The 25,766-nt window shown below is 42.6% G+C and overlaps 1 protein-coding gene across 3 annotated transcripts; it reads right to left on the reverse strand.

The window, feature by feature from the left end:
* Positions 1-874: 874 nt before the first annotated feature.
* STK17A (serine/threonine kinase 17a) lies at positions 875-25,648 on the reverse strand. Of its 3 annotated transcripts, none has more exons than XM_048511438.1 (7): positions 25,341-25,648; positions 11,646-11,858; positions 7,523-7,667; positions 4,856-4,982; positions 4,449-4,497; positions 4,172-4,348; positions 875-1,766 (listed from the first exon to the last, which is right to left on the reverse strand). In XM_048511438.1, exons 1-7 carry the CDS (start codon positions 25,499-25,501, stop codon positions 1,439-1,441), a joined length of 1,200 nt encoding a protein of 399 aa, XP_048367395.1. In that variant the 5' UTR covers positions 25,502-25,648; the 3' UTR covers positions 875-1,438. The 3 variants fall into 3 exon arrangements, with proteins under 3 accessions (XP_048367395.1, XP_048367397.1, XP_048367396.1); XM_048511440.1 differs by lacking the exon at positions 25,341-25,648 and adding an exon at positions 24,909-24,927; XM_048511439.1 differs by lacking the exon at positions 25,341-25,648 and adding an exon at positions 15,681-15,781.
* Positions 25,649-25,766: the final 118 nt, after the last annotated feature.

Genomic DNA, 25,766 nt, shown 5'->3' on the forward strand with positions numbered 1-25,766 from the left:
CGATCCTCACAAAGTTTCACCACAGATTGTAACGGAGCAAGAGGATTTAAAGACCCCAGTTGATGCCTATGGGGAATCCTGAAAAAATGCAATTTTTTACTTTCTCCAGATTTGGGATTTTCTGCAAAGCCAAATGCACACCTCTAGCGTGCACCGGAATACCAAATCAGATTAGTATTTGGGCCAAACATGACTGCAGCCCACTCCTTGAAGATGCAAAAAAAATGTATGATCTGATTCTTTCACTTGTCACAACTTGGTTGTTCAAATCCACATTGTGTGATTTAGACCAAGTAACGTCTGAGTAGAAGCCACTGCTGTTTTACTTTAGAGGATGTTGTATGGGAGCTTCCTTATTGAGTAACATATTTCTTCACAGTACAGATATTCTACTTTAAACCGGATATAAGAACTAAGCACCTGTGCATATAAGTCATTTGGAATGGAATGGTTTTAGAATATTTGTGCGGGACCAATGGCATTCACCAGTGGTTCATAAGTTGCCTGTAGTTCCTCTAAGCACTGTTCTCCTATGAGGCATTTCCTATACCCAGCCATGCCTTCTCTGCAGCTTCTACACTCATCCCAACACATAGGCAGCTGCCAGGAGGAGAGCAAGCCAAGAGAAGGCAGCAAAATCATTGCCATCACAGCAGCCATCCTGGAGAAGAGCAAACTGGCCACGGGAGTGTGTGGGGGTGGGGGGTGGCTTTATTCCCACTTGTGCATGACCAGCTTGTTCCCTTTGAGGCACCCTGGCAGTGTCACTCACATTTTATTTATTTATTTATTTATTCATTCCACTTTTATACCGTTATTTGGTTCTTTCCCCTCCTGGCATTGTGATCTTGACTAAGATTTTCTTCTTCTGAACTGGGGGGGGGGGGTTGCTTTTTGCTGCTTCTGTTGTGCATTTTTCCCCCCACTGCTGATTGGCTCTCTTGCAGAATTGCCTCTTCATGCTCTTAGAAAAAGAGCCCCCGCCCCCCAGCTCCAGAAAAATTCCCTGTAGGGTACAACGGAGCCCAATACTTTCAGAATTCCTAAATAAACCCAGCATGGAGATTTGGCTTTTTTGTAAATACCCAAAATTTACAAGCCTTATAACACTCAAATTTAAAAAAAACCTGATTTTTTGTGTGCATACAGTAAACCTGCAACCATGAGGACCGACAAATTAAACAGCAAATACAAAAGCTTTAAACTAACCAACAGAAACAACCACCATTGCTTTACACTCTTACATCCACAGAAGACCTCTCATATACTTACTTCCATTAAAAGTAAAGAGGTTGGCACAGTTTTCTAGTTGGCTTTTAATATTTTCCTCATGTATCTACAAAGATATACACACATGGCTATATGTAAAATGCGAGAGACAAAAGACCCGTCTCCCATATTAGTTTCAAAGTCTCAAGGGGCGAAGCAAAGTCACAATTCAGTAAATAAATTCTCCAGGCAATTCTTGCAACAACGGCTCCTCAAACTTAAACCGCTTGGAAATGGTTTTTTGTTCCACACTGTTGTCTTTTTCCGATTGCCTACATTGTCCCAGTGTATATGAAGCGACTACAATGAGCTCTTCAGTCACTACTGAGTCTTCTGAAATTTCTGTGGATGGAGAAAAAACAGAAGCGGAATCTTCCTCATTTACAATTGCAGTATCTGCTCCTCCATCTATGTTCTTACTCCAGCACAGAGTGTCAGGACCATCCGTTTGTGCCAGCCATGAATGTAACAAGCATTCTTCCGCTGTTGCCCGTTCCCTAGACAAAAAAAAGAGGAATACTTGGTTCAAAAGATACAGGAGTAAAAACACACTTCAGAATAAGCTTCCCACTGGGAAGAACATTCCACACCTATCACATGCACAACAAGTATAAGATGTGACCTGAAAAGGCAAGCTCTCTCGACATTGGCTGACGTTGCCATGACCACGTTTAACCCTTTCCCCAAAACAGTTCCATCATCATTACAAAGTCTGTGGATTCAGGGAAGACAGGTCCCATAATGCCACCCTTGTGACTTGAAAACGGCACGATATCTGTGTGGCATCTGTGAGTCATTTGCACTAACCGCCACTCTACTGCAAGTCACCAAGAAAGCTTTTGCAGTGAGGTGACGACAAGCCACATGGTTAGCAGCTGCATATGGTGTCATTCTACCTGCTGCAGTTGTCATTCTACCTGCCGCAGCTATTTTAGGCAACTGGGGTCTTAGATGGGAGGGGTGGGCAGGGAGCCATTTCATTGCAATATTTCAGTTCATGTAAATCTAGATCAGGGGTGTGCAACCTGCGGCTCTCCAGATGTTCACAGACTACAAATCCCATCAGCCCCTGCCAGCATGGCCAATTGGCTGATGGGAATGGTAGTCCATGAACATCTGGAGAGCTGCAGGTTGCAGACCCCTGATCTAGATCAACATTTATTTCTGGATTTTACAGAAGCAGAGAGATAACCTTCCCCAAATGGGGAACGTTTTTGCCTCTCTAAGTATTTACTTCTAAGGGCAGAGGTTGCAATAAATTGAGCCACACTAAATATGAATACACAAGAAGTTTCAGAAAGTATTGATGGGACCATAACCCAGTGGCAGAGTACCTGTTTTGCAGGCAGAAGGTCCCAGCATCTCCAGTTAAAATGATCACATTCAGGAGGTGATGCAAGAACCCCCAGACCTGAGAGAGCTGCTCATAGTCAGAAGGCAATTTTGGCCTTGATAGACTTATGGCTTGACTCAGTATAAGACTGTCTTGACACAAAGATGACTTCATCAGACTTATTCTAACTCACTATACTGCTCGCATTATTTGTGGAAGGACAATTTGACTCTGCTAGAGGCTAATGTCATTGCTGGTGCACTAGTAGCCAGCAGGCAGGCACGTGTCGTTAAAAAGGGCATAACCTGGTCAGCATAAGAGTGAAAAGGAAGCTAGGATCCCGCTGGAGCGACCACAGCTCCCCTGCAGCTAGCACAAGGGTGAGCCTGCTGTTTGAGTACTAAATTTTCACAATTGTTCAAATGGCAGGCAGAGGACAACTGGGCGACGGCTTGTTTTCTTTGCCACTCATGTTTAGGAGGCTGCTTTTACTCCTGGCAGCAGCAGCCACAATGACATTACTAGGGAAAACATGAACTATCCAGAGATAGAAACTGGCTTAAGAGGAAACAACTGGGCATTTTTAGTCATGGATAGGAAATATTATAGCATTGTTACACATTTAAAATGTAAAGCGCCCCTCAATTTATTCCACAATATTAAATCATCGTTGGCCCTTGCAATGTAAATTTTAAAAAATCAGGATTGTAGCACTGGGCAGAAAACAATTTGCAGCCTTACTACTAAGAATATTTTACGTATACGCGGCTGTGGACACACGGCACAAAGCTCAACTGAGGATAAGAGTAATAACAGATTCCCCGATCCCCATCACGAATGGGGTTCAACGGGTTACCCGCACCTGTCGGCGTAGGGTAGACACACGCTGAGCCAGTCAGTGTAGCGCGCGTGCAGCCCCGGACATCTAAGGGCATCACAGACCTGTTATTGCTCAATCTCGGGTGGCTGAACGCCACTTGTCCCTCTAAGAAGTTGGACGCCGACCGCTCGGGGGTCGCATAACTACTCGTTAATTGCAATCCCCGATCCCCATCACGAATGGGGTCTAATAACAGATTATTAGATCCATCCATGTCACGGCTGCCCCCAGCCGCTGCCCCCAAGTAGCTTCCTGGCAGCACTGGGAGGTTGGAAAGTCTCTTTGCCACCGAGGAGCCCCAATGGGATCCACGGCACTTATGCCAGCAAAAAGGCTGGCTTAAGTGTGGGCTGCGGGCCTGCTGGTGTAACGCTGGCAAAGGGCAGGAGGGACCTGACTAATGTTGGCTCCTCCCCCAGTCCTGCCTCCACTATGCCAATGGGGGCACTGGGACACTGTTGTAGCATCCTGTGCCGCATCCCAGAGCCAGGGGGAGGCAGTGGTGGTTGCGTGCTGGCAAAACCGTCCCTCCATTGGAGTGAATGCCCTGGAGAGGGTGAATCTGCTGTTGTGGCCATCACACAGGTCTCTGAGGTGAATCCCCTCCCCTCCGGATGGGGCTGCATCACTCAAACCTTTGCCTTGTGTGGTTTTAAGGCAATGAAGCAAAACAGGAAAATAGAACTTACTCAGGTCTTTTAACCAGAAGTGCTTTGATGAAATCCACAGCAGATTCTGATATAAGGTCAAAATCTTCAGAGTAATTTACATTCATCTGAGATATATTTAGGAATGTTTCCTGTTTATTATTTCCCAAGAAAGGAGAGACTCCTGTTAGCATGACATACGCTAGTACTCCAATGCTCCTAAATTTAAAATAGGAAAAAAAATGTATGAGATCCCAGGAGGTTGGGACATGGTCCATTTTTGAAATAACAGTTCAATTAAAAAAATAACTTTCCTTACCACATATCTGTTGCAGTGCTGATTGGATCATAGCTCAGGACCTCTGGAGCTGGTGCAGAAAGGATTTAGTTATGATATGTTCCTCAACCAGTTTAAACATATTAGCGTGTACAGAGACATCCTGGTGCTTCTACAGCTTTGTATAATGAGGGTATCAGCAGTTTGTGATCAATGCAGCGTGCATTCACTGGAACCAGTTTTTTTTGCTTGCATCGAACCTCATTCTGAATAATTCCCACAGTGCAATAACTAAATCTCCAAAGGCGATCTGTGTTAGATTTGAGATGCTGACAGATATTTCTTTACCGAAAATCAAAAGTACCTGTCTGAGAATCACAAGTGTCTGTCTCATGCTCCAGTGCTATGGAGCCCAAGTATCACAGCAATAACTCGGGGCAAGAACTTACCAACATATTCAGGTGTCCCCATAATTTCTCGTAGCTCTTCACTGTTGTTCATTACTCTGGAAAGACCAAAGTCAACTATCCTAACGTCTCCCAAAGGTGAATCACTGGTGAGCAGAATGTTCTGGGGCTAAAAATAAAGGAATGGGAATAATGTAATTGTGGCAATCGTTTGCCTAATGAAACTGCACACATGCGCTCGTTACTTGGAGTCCTTCCAGAGCAGACTGGGAATCTTTTGAACACCAAAATGTGAAAGAACGCAAAGCCTCCAAAAGAGTGTTCAGGACACGTCTGTCCAGTATTTATTCAGGTCATTATGGAGTTTTAAATCTATACCCAAATCGACCACCATAAAAAACAAAACCCTTTCAAGGAAATTTTGCTCTCTGTACAGGTGAGTGTTAAACGAAAAACTAGTTATGTCACTATGTCCTAAAATACATGCTAAATTTATCCTATATACTAATACATATGCCAGTGAACTATTAACATTCAATCAGTACAATCAGATGTATGGTTTGGAGTTTAGTAAGTCAACTGAGAATATAACAACTTTATAGATAAACAATATTAGATTGTCTGCATATAACCCTAAAGTGTAAATCCAGAACTGTAGAAAAATAAAGACAACTATACTAAATAGGTTTAAACATAACAGGCAAGTTGCCTACATGACGATCATGTACGCAGAATTATCTTCTGTTGTGAAATCTCTTTCAGGAAATTATCATATGAAGTAGTCTTTGGATATAAATCTTCAGGTATGAACCCATTCTTGCTAAAAAGTTGATTCGAATAGTTAATTCAGCTTTTAGCTGAATATTCTTTTTCAGTTAAGCTGCTGATGGAAATCTCCCTGCTTCTTTTAACTGAAAGGATATACCCATAATGGTCCTAGCCCAGTGATGGCAAACCTTTTTGAGACCGAGTGCCCATATTGCAACCCAAAACCCACTTATTTATCGCAAAGTGCCAACACGGCAATTTAACCTGAATACTGAGGTTTTAGTTTAGAAAAAATGGTGGGCTCCGAGGCGTGCATTACTCAGGAGTAGGCTTGGTGGTAGTCGGTGGTTTTGCTTTGAAGCAACCGTGCAAATCTTCCAATGGGTGAATCATGATGCTAGGAGGGTTTTCTCAGAAGCAAGCCCCATTGCTAGCAACCGAGCTTACTCCCAGGTAAAGGATCGTGCTTTCGTTCTTCGCATGAAAATCAGTGGGGTTTAACAGCGCTTAACAGGGCTGCTTCCCCAAAACTGGGTCTTAGGCGTAATGCTAATAATCGAGCCCAGCAGCCCAGGCCAGCCTAGATGTGGGGGCACTCTGTTTGCGTGTGCCCACAGAGAGGGCTCTGAGTGCCACCTCTGGCACCCGTGCCATAGGTTTGCCACCACTGTCCTAGCCAAAGCATAAGAGACAGCATATGACAAATGAATCAAGCCGACTCAACATGGCAGTCACAACCGGCAAGAACTACTAATAGTCCTTAGAGGCACTAAAAATACTTTTATCAAGGTAGCAAACTTAACAGCACTCAAAATAAAGGTTGTGGCACAAATAGTGCTTAACACTTTTAAAAACCTACCAGAGAATCAAGACTTCTTTAAATGGTGGAAAGACACTGCTGCATTTCCTGCTGTGCCACCAAAACTGCACTTTTATCTTTTGCAAAGACAAGGTATAGTGCCAGTCAATGCAGCTTGTTCATTTTGCTTGCAAGCCAAGGCACCCCCCAACTTAACAGACCTATGCAATTCCCAATAAACCCAGGACTTCACTAGAGGCCTTCCCAGCTCCTTCTGGGCCTTTTCTTTCTCCTTGTATGTGCTCTTTCTATGTGCTCCTTCACATCGTAGCACAATTTTGACATGTACCCTGCACTGTCCGTCCCCCCCCGCCCCCCAGCTTATTCTGATCCACACCACTTCTGTCTCCTACTTTAATTAACTAGGCTTGTAGCAGACCGGGTCATATAATCACACACATTCCCAGTCTGATCCTTTTAGCTAGAGCTGCTGAGGATTAAGCCTGGGTTGTTCTGCTGGCAAAGCAGAAGCTCTACGACTCAGTCCAGCTCCACTTGGTGATGTTTAGATGTTCTGTTTGGTGGTAGTGGTGAAAAGTGACATCAAGTCACAGCTGACTTATGGAGACCCTGTAAGGCATAGGCGTCAAACTCGCGGCCCTCCAGATGTTATGGACTACAGCTCCCATCACCCCCTGCCAGCATGATGCTGGCAGGGGATGATGGGAACTGTAGTCCATAACATCTGGAGGGCCGTGAGTTTGACACCTGTGCTGTAGGGTTTTTCAAGGCACGTGACGAACAGGTGGTTTGCCACTGCCTGCCTCTGCACAGCAACTCTGGATTCCTTTGATGGTCTCTGCCTACATGGAGCCAATAACCAGAGCCTGCTTAACTGCTGAAAGGTGACACGATCAGGCCAGGCTGGGTCATCCAAGTCAGGATGAAGTTCCATTTAGGGATGTGGGAACACGCATCTCAAGTAGACAAACTGGCCCACACTACAAGGCCACTGTACAGATAAGTACAGAAAAATGAAAGCTGGAAACATTCAAGTGCATTTTTTAGGTTTTTCACAGGTAGAAGACAATTTAGAAGTTTAATTCTCAACACTGCATTCGTTTTAAGACGTGTCATCTTACCTTCAAGTCAAGATGAACTACGTTGTTATGGTGCAAAAATGAAACCCCTTCCAAGATCTGTCTCATGAGACGCTTAACGTCTTTCTCCTTGAAAGCATCTTCTCTTTCAGCTACACACTGGTCAAAGATTTCCCCTCCAGCAGCACTGAGAAAAATAATTAGTGTTAAGAATGATGTAAGTTACGTTGTAGAAGGTCAGTAGTAATTCAGCATTAGATAAAGATGCTGCTCACCAAAGTCTGAAGCTTTCCCCCAACATAAGGAGCCTTGCTCCGATAGAAGTAGCTCTTCTTCAGAAGAAGAACTGCTTCCACTGGAAAAAGGCTTCAGACTTTGCTGAATGAAGTGGTAGGATATTAGTTGGGTTATGTATTTCCCCCTTTTTTGTGCGGTGTGATGGTGGTAGAATACAGGCAGTGAATTCTTCCATTAAAGTAGTATTTACAAAGTTGGCCAGTTCTATAATCCTAGTCTTAGTGCATTGTTTGTTGGATGTCTCATACTATCAGATCAAAGTATTTCCTGAAGTCCACCTTGAGTCTCAGCAAGAAAGGTGGGTTATACCGGTATACCTTAATAAAAGCCCTCTTGATTTTGATGTATCAAGAAGTCACAAGTGGTAAGCAATGTTTCATCTGGAAACATTGCATCTTGACATAGGCTGTTTAAAACCCACTGAAAAGCTCTTAAAGAGCCTATGTAAAGGGTTACAGCTAAGACTATGCAATGAGGGAGAGTGTTGATGAATGCCCTTTCTTGATACCAAATGTAAAGATAAAGGCTGCAAGACTAAAACACACAAAGAAGCTATATGGCATTCAGCAGGGCTTTTTGTATGGAAACAAACATCTTGAGGACTGGGTCACAAGGCTCTGACTAGTTTCACTTAAAAAAGAACATGGCAGAACTGGCGTCTTCACTACACAGCAGCATCTTAATGCAGGGGTGTTGAACTGATTTTTTCCAGGGCCAGATGTGATAGAAATGTGACTTGGTTTGGGCTGGTGGCTGGGGGGCAGCTGCCTCCGCAGGTGAGCCCCCAGCAGGCTCACCAGCCCAGATTGTTACTGGGGGTGGGGGTGGTGACAATCTTGGCTGGTGAGCTCGAAGTGGCCTTGCCAGCCCAGAACGGCATTGGGGGAGGTGGTTGGTATTGGGAGGGGTGACCGCCTCAGCTGGTGAGCTTACAGCAGGCTCACCAGCCCAGACCAGCCCTTGAGGGGTGGCTCTCCAGGTCAGATTGGGAGCAAGGGGATGGCTGTCTGCACTGGCGAGCCCACAGAGGAAACAAAAATCTTGTATAGCCCACAAATTATGCACCGAATAATGCCAAGCATTTTTGCTTTCCAAAAAATGTGAGGCTCGCTCTTCCAAAAAACTGATAGTTAGGTTGCCAAAGAATTGAAAATATTTCTTCCCAAAATATTTCTTCCCATTTTCTCCCAGCTCTAGCTATTGCTTGTAGTCAAAACAACCAATTTGGAGTCCAACTCTTCCAGCAAATCCAGACCAGTTTGTTGTGCGTGAACAGCCAGTGCTGGGTTTAAAAAGCCGGAACAAAAATAATTCCCAGTGACAACTATCATATTCCAGAATTTAACACACTTCCTTGACACATCTGGCTGCAGATGTTAAGATTACTATGAATGTGCGTCTTACTTTCTAATGTGCCTGACCCCTAGTAAGTGGCAGCAAACGCAAGAAGTGCCGTTCACCAACTCCAGCTGGTGAGGCAGCTGTAGTCTTTCCTGGGCAAAAAAAAAGGATCTTGCACACCCTAATAACATGCTTCTTCCTTTTATAAACAAGTTAAAACATGTTTGTATGTGATATAGGAATTGTGAGATGAATTATCTGCATCAAAACACTCAACATTCTTATTCTGGAAAAAGAACCCGCATCGCTTTCATATTAAAGTATCTTCTATATTATGGTTACATCAGTAATAAATCTTGAACCAGGAGCTAAATTAGTACCTATAGCGCCAAATTAGGAACTTGCCAGTTATATTCCAATGAGTCAAAATGTTCCTGGAATATTAGCAATCTACTTATCACGAGAGAGTCTATAATTAGATTTTTTGGGAAATCACACACATGTGATGATACTCCGAGGTATTGGTCACTGCTATTAAGATGCTCCAAGCTTTGTGCATTCGCAACTTCAAAAACAGAACAAGGAATACCAACAAGGATTTGTGGGTGGCACCTCATTTTCCCCACTACTTTCTGTTCCCTTAAAACCCCTATAGTTTCCTCCCTTTCCTGTTGCCTCTTCTTTTTCCCACCCACTAGCCACCCTACCTTTATCTGTCCTTGCCACTGTTTTCCCTCCTTCCTTCCCCTGGCAGCCTCCACACAGAGAATCATGGACCAAATGTGTGGTGTTTACTGCCAGGCCCAACAGCATGATGGGAAACCTGCAAGGATTTGCAGGGGGGCACACTGTTTCCGCTTTCCTTTTATCAGTGTGCGGATGCAACCTGGCATGTGAAAGAACCTCAGTCCCGAACAAGCTCCCGGCCAGGCAGACAGCAGAGCTGGGCAATCCCCACAGCCCCCCTCCCCTTCCCCCAACTGGGTGAATTCGCAGGCCTGGAGGCCAAGGGTGGGAGGCGAGGCAATGCCAAAGCAGCGCCAGACCGAAGCCGCACCAGGCCCTAGGCAGGAGGCAGAGCCGCAGAGAGAACCCGCCATGCTGATGACACTGGCGAGCCCAGCCAGTCCGCACCCACTGGAGAACACCCGAGCCCCAGCCAGCTAAGGAGGGGGAGTGGCCCGGTTGGGCCCGGGGAGGGACCCACGGCAGCCAAGCCAATTGGGTCCGAGGGCTGGGGAGGGATAAAGGGGAGGAAAGGCGGGCAGAAAGGGGAGGCGAGCAGAAAGGTACTGAGAAGGAGGCAGAGGAGGCACAGAGTAGAAGAAGAAAGAGAGAAGCAGAGAGTTTAGAGGAGGCAGAGAGCCAGAGGTGGCAGCGAGGCCCACCCCTTAGGGAAGGGACAGGGTAGGCCTAGTACTCCGCAGAAGAGGGGGCAAGGAGAGAACCAGTTGTAAGGGAAGTCCAACTCTTCCAGCAGAAGGCTGTAACCTCTAGCCCAGGGGTCTGCAACCTGCGGCTCTCCAGATGTTCATGGACTACAAATCCCATCAGCCCCTGCCAGCATGGTCAATTGGCCATGCTGGCAGGGGCTGATGGGATTTGTAGTCCATGAACATCTGGAGAGCCGCAGGTTGCAGACCCCTGCTCTAGCCAATTTAGGAAAAAACCCAGTCACCAGGGGTGAGGACAGGCCTGACAACACCTGGGAAGGGATAGCAGGGATGGACCTGGGACCCCTGCTGGTGACAGGGGAGGCAGGGCACCACATCTTTCATTTGACAACTGCAATACTATCATCTTTTCACACTTCCTTCCACTCATCATCCTACTTTTTATTGGCTCATCATCTTCAGCTGTATTTTTGTTACTTTTACCCCATACATTTCTCAGAAATGGGGGCCCAAAGCAATCTATATCATTCCCCTATCTTCCATTTTATCCAGACAGCACCCTGAGGTAGCTTGTGATGAGAATCGTGGGACTGGCCCAAGATCACCCTACAACAGTGGTGGCAAACCTATGGCACTCCAGATGTTCATGGACTACAATTTCCATCACCCCCTGCCAGCACGGTCAATTGATGCTGGCAGGGGCTGATGGGAATTGTAGTCCATGAACATCTGGAGTGCCATAGGTTTGCCACCACGGCCCTACAAGCACGATAGAAGAATAAGGATTCAAAATTGCATCTCCAATATGCTAGTCTGAAACTCTAATTACTACACCACACTGGCATGGTGTCATTGTTGTAGAACAACAGTGAGCAGCCAGGGGTGTTATTGTAGATTTCAGATCCCCCCACCCCCCCGCAAACCTCAGGTTTGTCTATTTTAAGTCTTGTTTGTTCATGGTATCCACAATTTTGGTGATATTGATAATGATACAGTGGGTGTGCTTGAACATTTATTTTAACCTTTGTTGTTTTTAATGGAGGACTTAGGATGGTTTATCATCAAAATATAACATATCATTGAATAATTCTTCTCATATTTATAAAAAGGACATCATTACGATTAATACTTACTATTCTAAAACCAGGATCATTTCTGTTGGTGTCTCATAGATTTCATGCAAGTTAATAACCCAATGGTTACGCTGTGCCAATTCCAGAACTGCTATCTCATGAATTATCTCCATCCGGCAATCTTGACCCTTTCGTCTTTTTCTCATAAATTTTGCTGCAAACTCTTTTTCTGTCTCCTTCTTTATGCATTTCTTTACCACTGCAAATTTCCCCCTAAAATGAGAGAAAGCATGTTAGTGGAAATAAGTAGTGCACAATTTTAAACTACACTCTTCATAGGACAAACTCAAAGGCAAGAAAAAACAAAAATGCCAGTGCTAGCTGCCAAGTTTCTTCCACTAGAGTCTCCACAGGGTTGACATGTGACAAATATATAAAAGCACAGGAACAAAACACATATTTGGGATGTGTGCTAATCCCAAATTCAATTCCAAACACCAGCTATCAAACAAATCCCTGTTTTTGGCAGCAGACGTCTCACAAATACCTAAACTTTGAACCCAATATACTGAAAAGTAAATTATCAAAAGAAATATAATCATAAATCACCAGAACTGCTAGTAAGCTGGGTGTCTTTTTCTATCCCTGACGTACACTGAGGTAATTTATTTAACAAAGTCTATTCATAGGAAGCCTATTATTTTCACCAACCTATAGTCATCTATAACAATTCACCAAGTGTCTGGATCAGTTGCAGAAACCCTGGAGACACTGGTTGGGGCAAAAAATGGCACATTTTGCCACAATGGCAAAAAAATGATTGTTGACAGGTTGTTTTATGCGCCAGGTATCCATGTGTGTCCATGGAAGGAAAGAAATGTGGTATATCACTGCACTCTGAGGTCATTATTTACTAATGGTACAGGTGAAAATGACCTTAAAGGGAGGAAAAGTGTAGACCAGAGGTCTTCAAACTATGGCCCTCCAGATGTTCATGGACTACAGTTCCCATCAGCCTCTGCCAGCATGGCCAAGTGGCAGGGCTGATGGGAATTGTAGTTCCTGAACATCTGGAGGGCCATAGTTTGAAGACCCCTGGTGTAGACGCTTCTATATGCATTCTTCAAAAAAAGACCAACTGGAGACAAATTTAAATTAAGCCATCTTAACAAGCTGAAACCTGATATATTTACTGCAGATGCAAGAATGCCTTCTGTAAAATAGTTATCTTTTTCAAAAATGGAAGTCCTGCTTTTAACGTTCTAGAACAGGGGTAGGGAACCTGCGGCTCTCCAGATGTTCAGGAACTACAATTCCCATCAGCCCCTACCAGCATGGCCAATTGGCCATGCTGACAGAGGCTGATGGGAATTGTAGTTCCTGAACATCTGGAGAGCCGCAGGTTCCCTACCCCTGTTCTAGAAGTTGGAAATATACCCAAGGCAACAAACAATGCATTACTAATATGCCTCGCAATACTTTCAGCCTTGCTTTTCTTTTAAGGACACTGAACTATTTATATTTATAGATCAGTTGATCCAGCATTAGAAACAGAGAGAGACTGTATTTTAACTTAATTGAATAGTTAAACTCTACACAAAGAAAAAAAACTTTGAGTTTCACTCTCCTGATCTCCTCCTGAGACACCTAGGGATAGCTCTACCACCAAAAGTTCTCCAGATCAGAACGCAGCTGATTTAATAGACCTGTGCAAGGCACTAGCCAACAGAACTGACTGAGACAATCTGTTGGTGAACAGGTTCATACCAGTAGAAACAATCCCTAAACATGTATGTAATACCAAATGAAGGGCGTACGGTATAAAAGTCACAAAACAACCTATGAAGAACTTAACTGTATGAAGGCTGTTATATTCAATACAGCAAGTTGTACCTGTTGGACAAATACCTATTGAATGCACACACTTTACTGTTTACGTTAATTACGAAATCAGATCTATATCTACAAATGATACAAAAAGCACAGAAAAATATATTTTCAACTTTCAGTGATACACAGTTCATGAGACTTGAACAACTGTAAACACTTCATGGCATTCCAGTCCATTCCACAGTCAATCAGTAGAGGATGTCTGATAAGCGGATGTATTGTTCTGTAGCCAGAAGCTGTTTTTAACGTGGAATCCGGCTATCCCTCAAAACGTTTCATGCATACCACTGCATTTCATCCAAACCGTCAAAACCATAATTTTTTTCCAAAGAATCCTTTCACTTCGCTCCTTACACAGCTATGTAAGTGATTAACTCTGCTAACTTGCTGCAAGGCTGCTAGCCTGCAAGAACATGGGTCCCAGGTCATAAGAGGATTTAAAGGCAAGAACCAGCACCTGAACTCAGAATTGAACTCAGGAACACAAGTAACCAATCTGTTTTAAAGTGGGTATGATATAATCAGACTACGTACATTAGTCCAGTTGACAACAGTTGCAAACCCGATACCAGTGATGGCAAAAGCTCCAGAGTATCTTCAAGGGCAACTGCACGTACAGCATGTTTCAACATTAAGTTACAGAAGCATGGCAAAAGCAGCAGAGTCTAAGAGGAGAGGCCATCTGTAAACCAGATACAGCTGGGTGGAAAAGCATTCTCCACAAATATGTAGACTTGATTCTCTTAACAGGGCGGGAACAAAACTCTAGACTTTCGTTCTGAATCTGGACCAAGCTCTACACCAAATTGGTCAAACATCCAGAACGTAAAGTACAATCTCCTTCAGAACATCAGCTGCACCAAACTGCGTTAGTTTTGCCTTATCCAAATTCAACTTGATCCATCCTCAGATACTTGATTGTGACATTCAGGCACTAACCTAGAACAGAATAAGACATCAGAAGCAGCAAAGAACTACAGAACTAACCAGGAAACATTACTGATGATACTCAGCTCTAAATCTCTGGATGATCTTTACTGTCACTGTGAAATACTGCTGAATCAATGGTACAGGATCTATTCTGGATTACTAACAATGACCAACACCATCCGAACAATGAGCGAAACCATTCTAGTACTGTGATTTTAATACCTGCCCTGGTCTCAAAGAGTTCAGCAATGCAGGCATGTCTATTGTACCAACGAAAAATTAAAAGCAGAAGTGAGGTATTTCCTCTGTCCATCTGCAAACAGAGATATTGTACCAGAGAAAAACACACCATCTTTGTCCCATATTCAGGCCTGAAGCCAGTCAAACTAGATATCTTCTAAAAATGTGATTCCTATATTTGATATGTACAAAATTAGGTTTAGCAGAAGTCACAAGCAAGTCAGTTTCTCATTTAAAACAGAAAAAAAGGAAGACGAAGCCATCTGGTGTACAGCTTGCAATCTGCCAATCCTTTTCAGTTAATTTAACTAATTACACAGGAAAACCTGGCCAGAATCTTCGCTCTTATTGGTACAGTTACCTGAGCAATCCTGTAGACTGGCTATGCCACTTAGAGAGCCACAGCAGCTATCAAACAGAGGAGCTGCTGGGAACCTGCTTCCCCCACTCTGCCAGCAAGAATTCTGCTCAACTCCTAGCTGTCCAAATATGTTAAGGCAAGCATCATGGTATTAATTAAGAAGTTAAGGGGAGCATTTTGAAAATATATATACATACAAGGCACCTTGAAAGACAAGGTACAAAACTTTAAAATAAACAAACCAGAGTTCCCATCCCCCAGTACTCAAGCCAACCCGACACTAGGGTGTGTTGGTATTAATGTAGGACTACCAAGTTATGCAGTATTTGTCGCCTTCTAGAGTCACCAATAAATGTAGAACGTTACTTTGCTAATAGTCAACACTGTAGAAATCATACCCTCGCCTGTATTGGTAGCTAAGGAAGAACAGTTCAAAAACGACTTCTTAAATAACTTTTAAAAAATCAATTTCAAATATATTTTGAACTGTATTGCACATACTCAAGACGAGTTTCATTAGTTTATCAAACTTTAGCTCTCATGTTCAAGATTTTCCTTCTTTAAAATAATTACCAATATTGTTATCCTAATATAACTTAGACATACAAGCTTTGAGAAATCAATGAGAATTAGTTCCAAGTAAACACAGTTAAAGGCAGGGTGTGAGAACTTACTTCTAAAAAAGTTAGTAAAGAGGCAAACCAAAAGGAAGTGAAAGATTGGAGCACTAGAGGAATACAAATTCTTTCATCCAGGGAAAGGAAGGTGATTCTTGGTTAGGCATTCATGGGCGAGAGCTATTTATTGCAAGGCTTAAATTTAAATAATAAAAGAAGGACTACTGGGTAGATTGAAATGGTTTCATTACCAAAATGTAATGTTTGCAGTATGGTACTGGCTAAAAATCTGAATGGCTTCATTGGAATTCAAAGTTATTAGATGGAGCTCAAGGTTATTTCTTGAGACTACCAGCTTCAAAAAGCATGGTTTACGTTGGCATGTCTCCTGGTTTGAAGAAAAGAAACAAAGACCCTACTGATTGCAAGTCAAGCTCGATAAGCAAAAAGCTTTTACATCATATGTTTACCCACTTTCTTGTTGCCATGGGTTCCACTAGTGAACAACTAAGAATGCAACATCAAATAATAGTTTCTTAAAGTAACCTACAACATGTCCTGTCACTATTGTGAGTTCCGTACTTATTAATAGTTACTTCGGTGAGGAAATTAATCTTTGTGAAGGTGTGAAAGAGGGTTTGAAAACTACGGGACAACATTAGACTATGAATTAATTCTAGATGTCAGCCTTCTGTATGGAATATCCACCATCGTCCAATACACTTTGAGAAAAAGAAAAGAACCTTGTTAAAAATGCTTTATTCAAACGTTCAACTGCTAGCAGTTCTCCTTCCTCATAGGAAAGTTTATTGATTGGTGTCTTTCTACAGCACAATTTGAAACATACTCAACAATAGGTCTCAATGAGTTGAAAGAGAAGTTAGCAGGAAGGCAGTATTAAAACTAGCAATACCTCTCAAATGATATACAAGTCTTTAATGGTACTATGTATATAACAGGTTGGACTGGACTAAATTTTCTGCAAATGGAAACAGCAAGAACAGAGGTTCTCAACCTTCCTAATGCTGCGACCCTTTAATATAGTTCCTCATGTTGTGGTGACCCCCAACCATAAAATTGGTATATATGAAATATAAAAAGACCATTTTCTGATGGTCTTAGGCGACCCCTGTGAAAAGGTCGTTCGACCCCCAAGGGGGTCGCGACCCCCAGGTTGAGAACCACTGAGCAAGAAGGAGGAACTAGCGAAAATGACACCTCCTGTTAGTGGAAAGTTTAGTTTGGATCCAGTCCATGGTTTCGGTTCAAGGATACTGTAATGTAACATTGTCCTCAATTTTTTTCCTTCACACGAGGCATTATTATACTCATATGACCATCCACAATTCCAAATGTTGTGCTATGCTGCGCTTTGGGGAACCAATTAGGTGATTCTACAGTTTAGCTGTATCATAAACAATGAATATTTCCTGTTGTATACAATATTAACTAGATCTTCAAATTTCTCTATTAAGGAAACCACACACAAACTTTTATCCATTCCTTACTGGATTTTTAAAAATTTCTTACTTTTCAGCTATCATATATTTTAATGCTGAATATTTTTGTACTATTTTTGAATAATAAAATAATATTATTGAATATTATTTTGAAATAATATGAATTATTTGCTGAATAATGTTGTTCCTGTGGAATTATTACTCTGAATTTAAACACTCAAAAGAAATGTAAATATTTTACTTTTCTTCCCATGTCTGTTCAAAAGGGATTGGAGGCATTCCTCTACTGTACACACAAAGCCATTTTTGTCACCAAATCACAGATGACGTATGGTAAACCAGAAGGGTTTTCAAGAGGCATTTGGAGTTGGTTTGCTACTGCCTGCCTTTGCGTCATGACCCTTTATTCCACTGATGTCTCCCATCCAATACTTGCCAGAGTCAAGGTTAAGAGTGTGTGACTGGCTTAAAGTCATCCAGCAAACTTCCATGGTGCAACTGAGTATTCTAACCAGGACTTCCCAGATCCTATTCTGATACCTTAGCCACTACGCCATGCTGGCTCTCACAGTAATGGTGACTTCTGGCACTGATAATACTCCAGCAAGACAGTCTTAATATAAGACCGTTTAGTTTATAATAATATCTGAAGATCAGTGTGATAAACCTGACTTTATTTCGGTCATAATTTCCAGAGTTTCATGGGTCCTCTCATTTTATTTATTTAATTTAATATACCGCCACATCCCCGAAGGGCTCTGGGCGGTGTACAACATAAAATAGTATATATAAAATCAGCATGAATATAATTTCCATAAATACACTTTAAAAAGTAATTAAAAGTGTTAAACCTTGCTCTTGGAATCTGAAAAGCCAATGTTGTGTGCCTTTCCCTGTCACCCAGATGAAGGCTAACTTCCCTTCTCTTTACTTCCTGATAGCTTCGCATTTACCATTACATGTTCTAGTCCAGAAAAAGTGAGTTATTAATTTAACCATAAATTTGAATCAGCATGGACAACGGAAAACTTGTGTTCTGCGCTTTGACAACAGAAAAGCCAAATTTCGCCTCTTGCAATTTCTAGAACTTGTAAGGGATTGACTGGTTTAAATCACAAAGGGGTTGGTAAGTCAAGTTTCCCCAAAGCTAGTTTTTCCCCTCTCAAGTAACAGAGTACTCCAGTTCAAGAATTTTTTGTTTGGAGATTCAACTGTTGTATTTGTACTTTTGTACATCAATCGTATGAACTTGAAATTAAGGAAAGTCACTATTTGCCACACTACATTTTCAATTTCTATAGTCTGCTTGTACAAATGTTTAGTGCTATTGTAGTTTGAGGAAATAACAGAAACATATTGGACGATACAAGGTTTGGAGGCTGATTATGACAGTCTTGCTTGGTTCTAGGTTTCCTACACAAAGTTTTAACAGGACTTGCTTAATTATGTAACGAGCCAAAAAGTAGCTGGCGGAAGCTCCAGTCTAGCAGAAAAAATATCAGAAATCTTTTTTAAAAAACCACTGGGGAAAAAAACTGCAAAATAACAGAAACAGCTCTAGCTTAAGAAAAGAGTGCCCACTGAGATTAAGTTTTGAGATGTCAGGGCCTTTTTGGCTAAGCAACCCCAACAATATTGCCTAGTCTTCCAAACCTTGGTTCTGAAAAGCCAAGCTGGGGGGCGAGGGGAGAGGGGGGGAGCAGGGGTGGACCTGGAACCCAAAACTGCCTCTAAAAAACCCCATTCCCTTCCCTACCATGTCCTGATAGAAGATTTTCCAGGTACAGGCCAGACAGCAACCATCTCTACCAGCACAACTTGGCCAGGTCACAGTATTGGCACCCATTACACAACTCAGTCTTTTCTTGAGGTGAGGTAAATCGGGGAGGGGAAAATAAAAAGCTGACCATTAGGCTCATTCTGCTGCTGCTCAGGTGGGCAAAACATAAAGGAGAAAAGGGGGGGTACAGGGAGAAGACCAGCATCCTTATGTGTCGCCATCACTTCCTGCACGACCAGAAGTTACATCAGTGCATCTCCAGCCACGCTATTATGTTGCTGGCAAGGACTTTTGGCTTTGATGAATTTCCTGCCAGTGGCCAGTCTTGTGCCTGCAACACTAGGCCAGATGAATGTAGAAAGGCTGATAAGCTAAGGGAGGTGCCAGTGAAAGGAAAGAGAAAATAGTAGGAGATAAAAGATACCGGGGGGGGGGGGGGGGGGGGGATGAGATACTCCTCACGAGTCCTTGTAGGTGGCACGTTTGTAACATCTACATTGAACATATTTATATTTCCTTCGTATATACAGATACATTAATTTAATTTAATTTATTATTGTTTTTAGATGGTTATGTATTCTATTAATTGAATTGTTATGTGGTTGTTTGGGGTTGTTGTGAGCCGCCTAAAGCCCTTTGGGGATGAGGCAGCCTATAAAATTGAATAAATAAATAAATTCAAAGCATTCAAAAATGAAATATGTCACTTATAAATAACAAGCAGGACATTTAGTTGTACAAATATTATGTCCAGAGAACAACTCATTTCACAGGAATAAATCCTAAATCCTATTGTCAAAATAAGGTAACTTTTTAAAGATATAATTTGTGATACAAATAAATTTGAGCAATCAATTGTGTACCCTTGGACTGACTTAATTTCCCAGTACAATGGCATGGATCCTATCACTCCACTGAGCAAAAACGGAAGCTTTCCTCAAATTGGAGAAAACTCCTTGGAGATGGATGAATCCACCCCAGCACTTATGCCTTATCTTTTTAAACTTCATGGTGGACAGTGGATGAGACATATAGTGGGGTAGGGGGAGAAATGATCAGTATTTAGAAAGACAATCCCACAGAGTATTGTTGGAGAAAGTACTTCCACGTTTGCCACCTGCATAATTTATAACAGTACCTCCAATGGAAAATACAGTTAGGTTGGACACAGAAAAAGCTGCACAGCCATATGGTTCATGCAACATTTAAAAACAAGAACAGAATCCATGTAATACTTTTCATGAATACCAAACCATCACAAAAGATTCAACAAGCCGCAAGACTTGAGAAGGGACATTAAATCAACCAAAGGAACATTAAGAGAACTGGCAAAATTTGAAAATGAGAATTCACATCAAAATGAACATTTATTAATTAGGATGGACATATAAACTTTTGATCCATTATGACACAGAAACTGAACAAGTTAAAACATGCATGGCCAAGTGGATGCAAAATTTTGATGAGGAAACAACCTGCCAATAATAGGAACTTTTATGGATGAAAAGTATAAAATTCACAGCCTGCCAAACAGTAAGTTTTAACATAAGGACGTTCAGTTTAGACTATCTGAAAATCAGTGTGATAAATCTGACTTCACATTGGCTGTAATTCCCAAAGCTTTTATAGTGTTAAACCTGACTCTGGGAGTCTGCAAAGTCAATGCTGTGTGCCTTTCTCTGTCATCTAAACAAAGGCTAACTCCCTCACCCCCCCCCCTTATTTTCTAATAGCTTCTCATTCACCATTAAATGTTCTAGCCCAGAAAAAGCTAACACATTAGTGTCAATCATTAAAAGGAAATTGGTATTAGATGTTTTATTGTTGACAAAGGACACTGAAAAGATGAATAAGAATTATAAAGGAAAATGCTAGAAATGTAAAGAAGTGGATGGAACCCTTTTCATATGTGGTGGTCATGTAGAAAAGTGAGAAAAAATGGGAAAGTACGTACGGAAATACAAAAGATTTTAAAAGTTAAATTTGTCATGGATGCCAAGACGATGTTACTAAGCATAATACTAAATAAGACAATTATACTAAGCAGAGGTACAAAATAATACAATGCTACTACACATAACACCAAAGAAGATCAGGAGAACTTTAGAAAAACTGTTTGGATATTTGACAAAAGTGGCTAGAATAGTTTGCACAACAAAGTGGAAAAGTGGAAGGCAGAGAATGTCCTACCCTAGACTGGGGCGGGGGGAGGGGATCAAAAATCCAAAGTAACATGGAGAATTTACTTTTTCTTACTATTCTGTTTCACAGTTACATTTTCTGATTGTTTCGTCTTATTGTTCTGTTTGTCTTTACATCCTATTATTGAAAAATAAAACAATTAAAATTTAAAAAACACAAAGCTTCAGCAAAGCTTTTGAAGCCTGATGAACCGTTCTGATACTCTTGACAGTGCTGTGTCTATCTGGCTGGGTCTAACCAAAGGTATTACATGATTTTGTTCTTGCATTTGGACACAGTGAGGACAGTTAAACCCCAATTAAGTCACAGTCGAACTGCAGCACTGCCATGCAAATGTTTCTGCAGCTGTGGTATTAGATGAAAAATTCACTTGTTTTAATTCAGTTATATTTTCATGGGGCAAACACGCTAAAAAGCTTTAAATAGCCATGTTAAAACTTCCAGCAAGGAACAACAATTAAGGTGTCAGACTAGGACCTGGATTTTCCAGATTCAAATCCCCATTTATAACATGAAAGGCTTTCTGGGTAGCTTTCGGCCAGCCACACACTCTCAGCCTGGCCTTTGTTAATATTTCGCTGGAAGATGTCCAAGGAATACCAAGGCCATGATGTGGAGGCAGGCAATAGTGTGATCCTAAGCAGTTGCATCAAGTCAAGGCAAAAGACATTCATAGGTGGTTTGCCATTGCCTGCCTCTCTGCATGGGCTGAGAGGGTTTTGGACAAACTGTGACTAACCAAAGGTCACCCAGCAGGCTTCATGCAGAAGAATGATCCCAGGCAGTTACACCCTTTAAAATCTATTGAAACCAATGAGCTAGATGCTAGAAGGCCACAACTGTGCTTGAAATTGCATTGTGAGTACAATGAAATTGAATTGTAATTTGGATTCAAACTTTACACCTCATATGAACATTAAGATATCTCAAAAAAATCACTCATATGCCAGATTCACATGCACAGTAGCAGATCTGAAACAACCTAATGAAAGCCTCAAGTATGAATGCATCTAATGACTTCTCCTATCTGCCATATCGCTTACTTTTCATCTACAATAGTTAAAACAAACCCTTTAAGTATTCAGCTTATCAGATTCAAGTAATTATGAAGTTACTGTGTTGTATCTAAAGAATACCTTAGAATAGGGACAACCTGCTTATGGCTGCATGCCACACATACCTTCTGTATCGTAGTGCCACTGCTTCCTTACAACAAGCCCTGTGTTATTCCACCTGAAAATGGATGTACATTAAGGCAGACCGCATCATTTTCTTTAGCATTACTTGGTCCAGTCATTAGGAACCAGACTGAGGATGAACAGCACCCATTGCCCATTCTGGCTTAACCCTCCCCCTCCCCCCACCAACCCCTTATTTCAACATGACTATCTGTTCAGCGGGCTAAAGATACTCTGAATACACCTCAAGATTGAATTTTTAATGCTGAACTGATGCATTTCTTTCTGTAAGGTTAAATATCTGACCTCACCCAATTTCAGAGCACAATGTTAATTTGTTTGATATTGCTCTTAGAACTAAATGTAACCAGCTGAATTTTTTCCATTTTGTGTTTCTTTGAAGCTGAAAGGTATTTGTGAGGACCCCGTGACTATCACAAAATGAATTAATAAGATGGCGACTCATTGTGCCTCTTTGAATCAATCTCCATGTTTCAAGCACACAGATTCACATTTGTGCAAAAGGATGGATATATTTTTCTTTCAGTGATATTGAGACACTCTTAAATTTCCTTTCATTTCGCAACAGGTGCCTACTTGAGACCTAGATAATGTACTAGTTCATGAAAATGAATTGAGATCTTTAAAAGGTGATCAGGATCCATAGAGCAAAGTACCTTTCACATGGATATCATTTTTACAGCTTGCATATCTAAACAAATGTTCTAACTTCATTCTCATTTTTGAAAAACAAGAATGTGTCAAGGCTATGCAGGTATTGCTCACAGTGACCTGCTTTTAGAGGGTCCAAAGTCACAGCTTTGATGTCTACAAAATGTGTTTAAAATACCAGATGAAGTCTGTTTGTAATTCCTGACTCAGGGTCTGTCTGGCTTTAGCCTTGAAAGTTCTAATAGCCTTGGGTCCTTAGGCACTGATGCCTAGACAATTGGAAAAATCCTGTTCAAAGTCAAAACTGACTTCAGTAATTACTAACCTCAGTTATTAAGGGGAGGGAGGGGATTTCACACCAGCTTGTCACTTCACATTTTAGAGAGGCTGCATACAGCCCAAAATTCTGCAGGTGCTTATTCAGAAATAAATCCATGAACCTGATGGGTAGTCAATACATTAAGAAACTTTACAATATGACATATACAGGAATGCATGCGTTTTTACACACAGAACAGACAGAGGCATAAATCTTTTAAATCCTTTATACAGTCAAAAACTAGTAGTGTTTCAAGAATAAACAAATGCCCTGGATCAAGAAACAGGGGACATCAGATCCCCCCCCCCCACACACACACACTTTTAGCCAGACTAGTCCCCCATTCTGGTACATTCTTGGTAAATTCCATATTCAAGAATATGGAACTTGTCACTGAAGCTCTCAAGAGCAATACAGGTCAAATCATTTTAACAGCTGGCTGACAGAAAAGTGTGCACATACAATTGCGAGTGTCTACATTGTATTACACATACACTCCTCCTGTATCACTTTTCATAGACTACTGTCAAGAATCCACATGCCATTTTCATACTGACTACCCATCTGCATGAAAAGCAGGTTAAAAGTGCAACTATGACAATAAAGCCAATTCTGACTACTCCAGCCCAAATGAGTCAAAATACCACACCTGAATGACAACTCCTCTGCCACCCAGGCTCGGCTCGCAAAATAACATACAGGTCCCAACCGTTGTTAACTTCAACTAGGAAAAGTAAATCCTGATGGAAAGGAGACAAATCTTCCCCCATCCCCCATCAATCTAAGTGTGTGGCCTGGCCCAACACTAACAGAAGAACCACAAAAGAAGAGTGGGAGGAGCGCAGTATGCACATATACAACTTACTGATATTCACAATACCCAAGTCTGCCTTTCTCACACATCCTATTATGGGGGGGGGGAGGGGGAGAAAGGATTTTGTTAGCTATCTTTATAAAGGTGGGGGCAGAAAAAAAGGAAGAGGCATGTGACTGATCTTCTCAGCAGCCCCTGCTCTGAAACTTTACAAATTGTGGCAGGGCTGGTGCCACAAAGGGGGACCAGAACTAGAGCTTAGAGTCGCCGGGGATTTCACATGGCCCTAGACACAAAATAAAGAAAGGGATGTTTGCCGTGCCAGTCTTGGGACAACCCATTCCACCTTCTTCACATTAACCCCGCCCCTCCAACAATCTAATCAAAACACACACAAAAGCAACCAACAACCACTAAAAAAGATGACGATCAGCAATATAAAAGTAACTTCTCCCTGATGACATTTTTACAACTTGCCTACCTCAACAAAGGTCAAACCTGCATTTACCAGTCTCTTCAAGCCAAGAACATGTCAGGACTTGGCATAACTTACTCACACTGATCTAGCCAGGTGACCAGAAACACAGCAGCAGGCTCTCTGAAGAAAAATTAACACCACCAGCCGTTTGGTCCCCTTCTTAAAAAATCCCACCTTCCTGGCATGGAGCTTAGGGCACACCGCATGATCCTCTCCCATTTCATCCTCCCAACCACACCCCTGCGAGGCAGGCAGGCAGGCTGAGAGTAAAACTGGTCAGCTGGCAAACCTGGGATTGGAACCCAGGTCTCCCAAAACCCGGCCTGACACCCTAACCACTTATCCTCTGCTGATACCAAAAAGGCACCGTCCACATACTCACCACTATTTGCTATCAACTCCATTTAACCTACTTTTCTCTTCGGGGCTGAAGGCAATTCAATACAATTAACAAGAAAAACGCAGTCTATTTAATAAGCCAACCCCCCCCCCCCCCCCCGCAAACAGAAGGGTGGGGTTAAGTTTGCAAAAATCGCAGTAACAATATTAGCAAGAGCAGCAGTAACCGTATGGCAGGGTTGGATTGCACTGCGCTCGGTTTCATTTGGTTTTGCTACATGGCTGCATTTTATCGTCTTTTGCAAGCCGCCTTGCGCATGGCTACGGAAAGGCGGGATGTAATTACTCTTAGTGAACAAATAAAGCAGCGAGGCAGCGCTGCCTGAGCATTCCCATCTGTCCCAGAGCTGCACGACTGAGGGAGCCTCCTGTTAGCAGCGCGAGAAGAAGGGGAGAGGAGGAAAGGCTCCCTCACCTGCCCAGTTCCCGGCCGGGGCTGAGGCTGTAGCGCTCCTGGAAAGGCTCGGTGAGGACGGGGGTCCGGATCTCCGTCAAAAGCCCCCCGCGGCGCGGCTGCTGAGGCGTCCGGCTGCTCCGGGAGCGGCTCGTCGGCGGCGGCTTCTCGTCGGGACTCATGGCCAGAGTCGGCGGCGGCGGCGGCTGCAAGCGGCGTCAAGGAACCCGCCCGGCTGCGGCCACTGCGAGCCGCGTCTGCCCGACTCCTCTCACCTTCCCTCGCTGGAGGGGACTCCAACGCGCTACTGCGGCTGCGCAGCCGGAGCGACCAACGGCACGCGCTCGCCTGACGAGCCGCTGGGCGGAGGGGTGTGTGCGGAAGAGGAGCCACGCCTCAACCGCCTCACCTGCGTGGCCTCAAGAAGGAAAGGAGAGGGGCGTGGCT

Source organism: Sphaerodactylus townsendi, linkage group LG11 (assembly GCF_021028975.2).
Source record: "Sphaerodactylus townsendi isolate TG3544 linkage group LG11, MPM_Stown_v2.3, whole genome shotgun sequence".
Classification (NCBI taxonomy): Eukaryota; Metazoa; Chordata; class Lepidosauria; order Squamata; family Sphaerodactylidae; genus Sphaerodactylus; species Sphaerodactylus townsendi.

Coding starts and splice junctions, on each gene's coding strand:
- STK17A (XM_048511438.1), bottom strand. CDS start 25,501: ATGAGTCCCGACGAGAAGCCGCCGCCGACGAGCCGCTCCCGGAGCAGC. Junction 4,349..4,448: donor AGCACTGCAACAGATATGTG/GTAAGGAAAGTT, acceptor TTTTAAATTTAG/GAGCATTGGAGTACTAGCGT. Junction 1,767..4,171: donor CTTCTGGTTAAAAGACCTGA/GTAAGTTCTATT, acceptor TTTTTTGTCTAG/GGAACGGGCAACAGCGGAAG.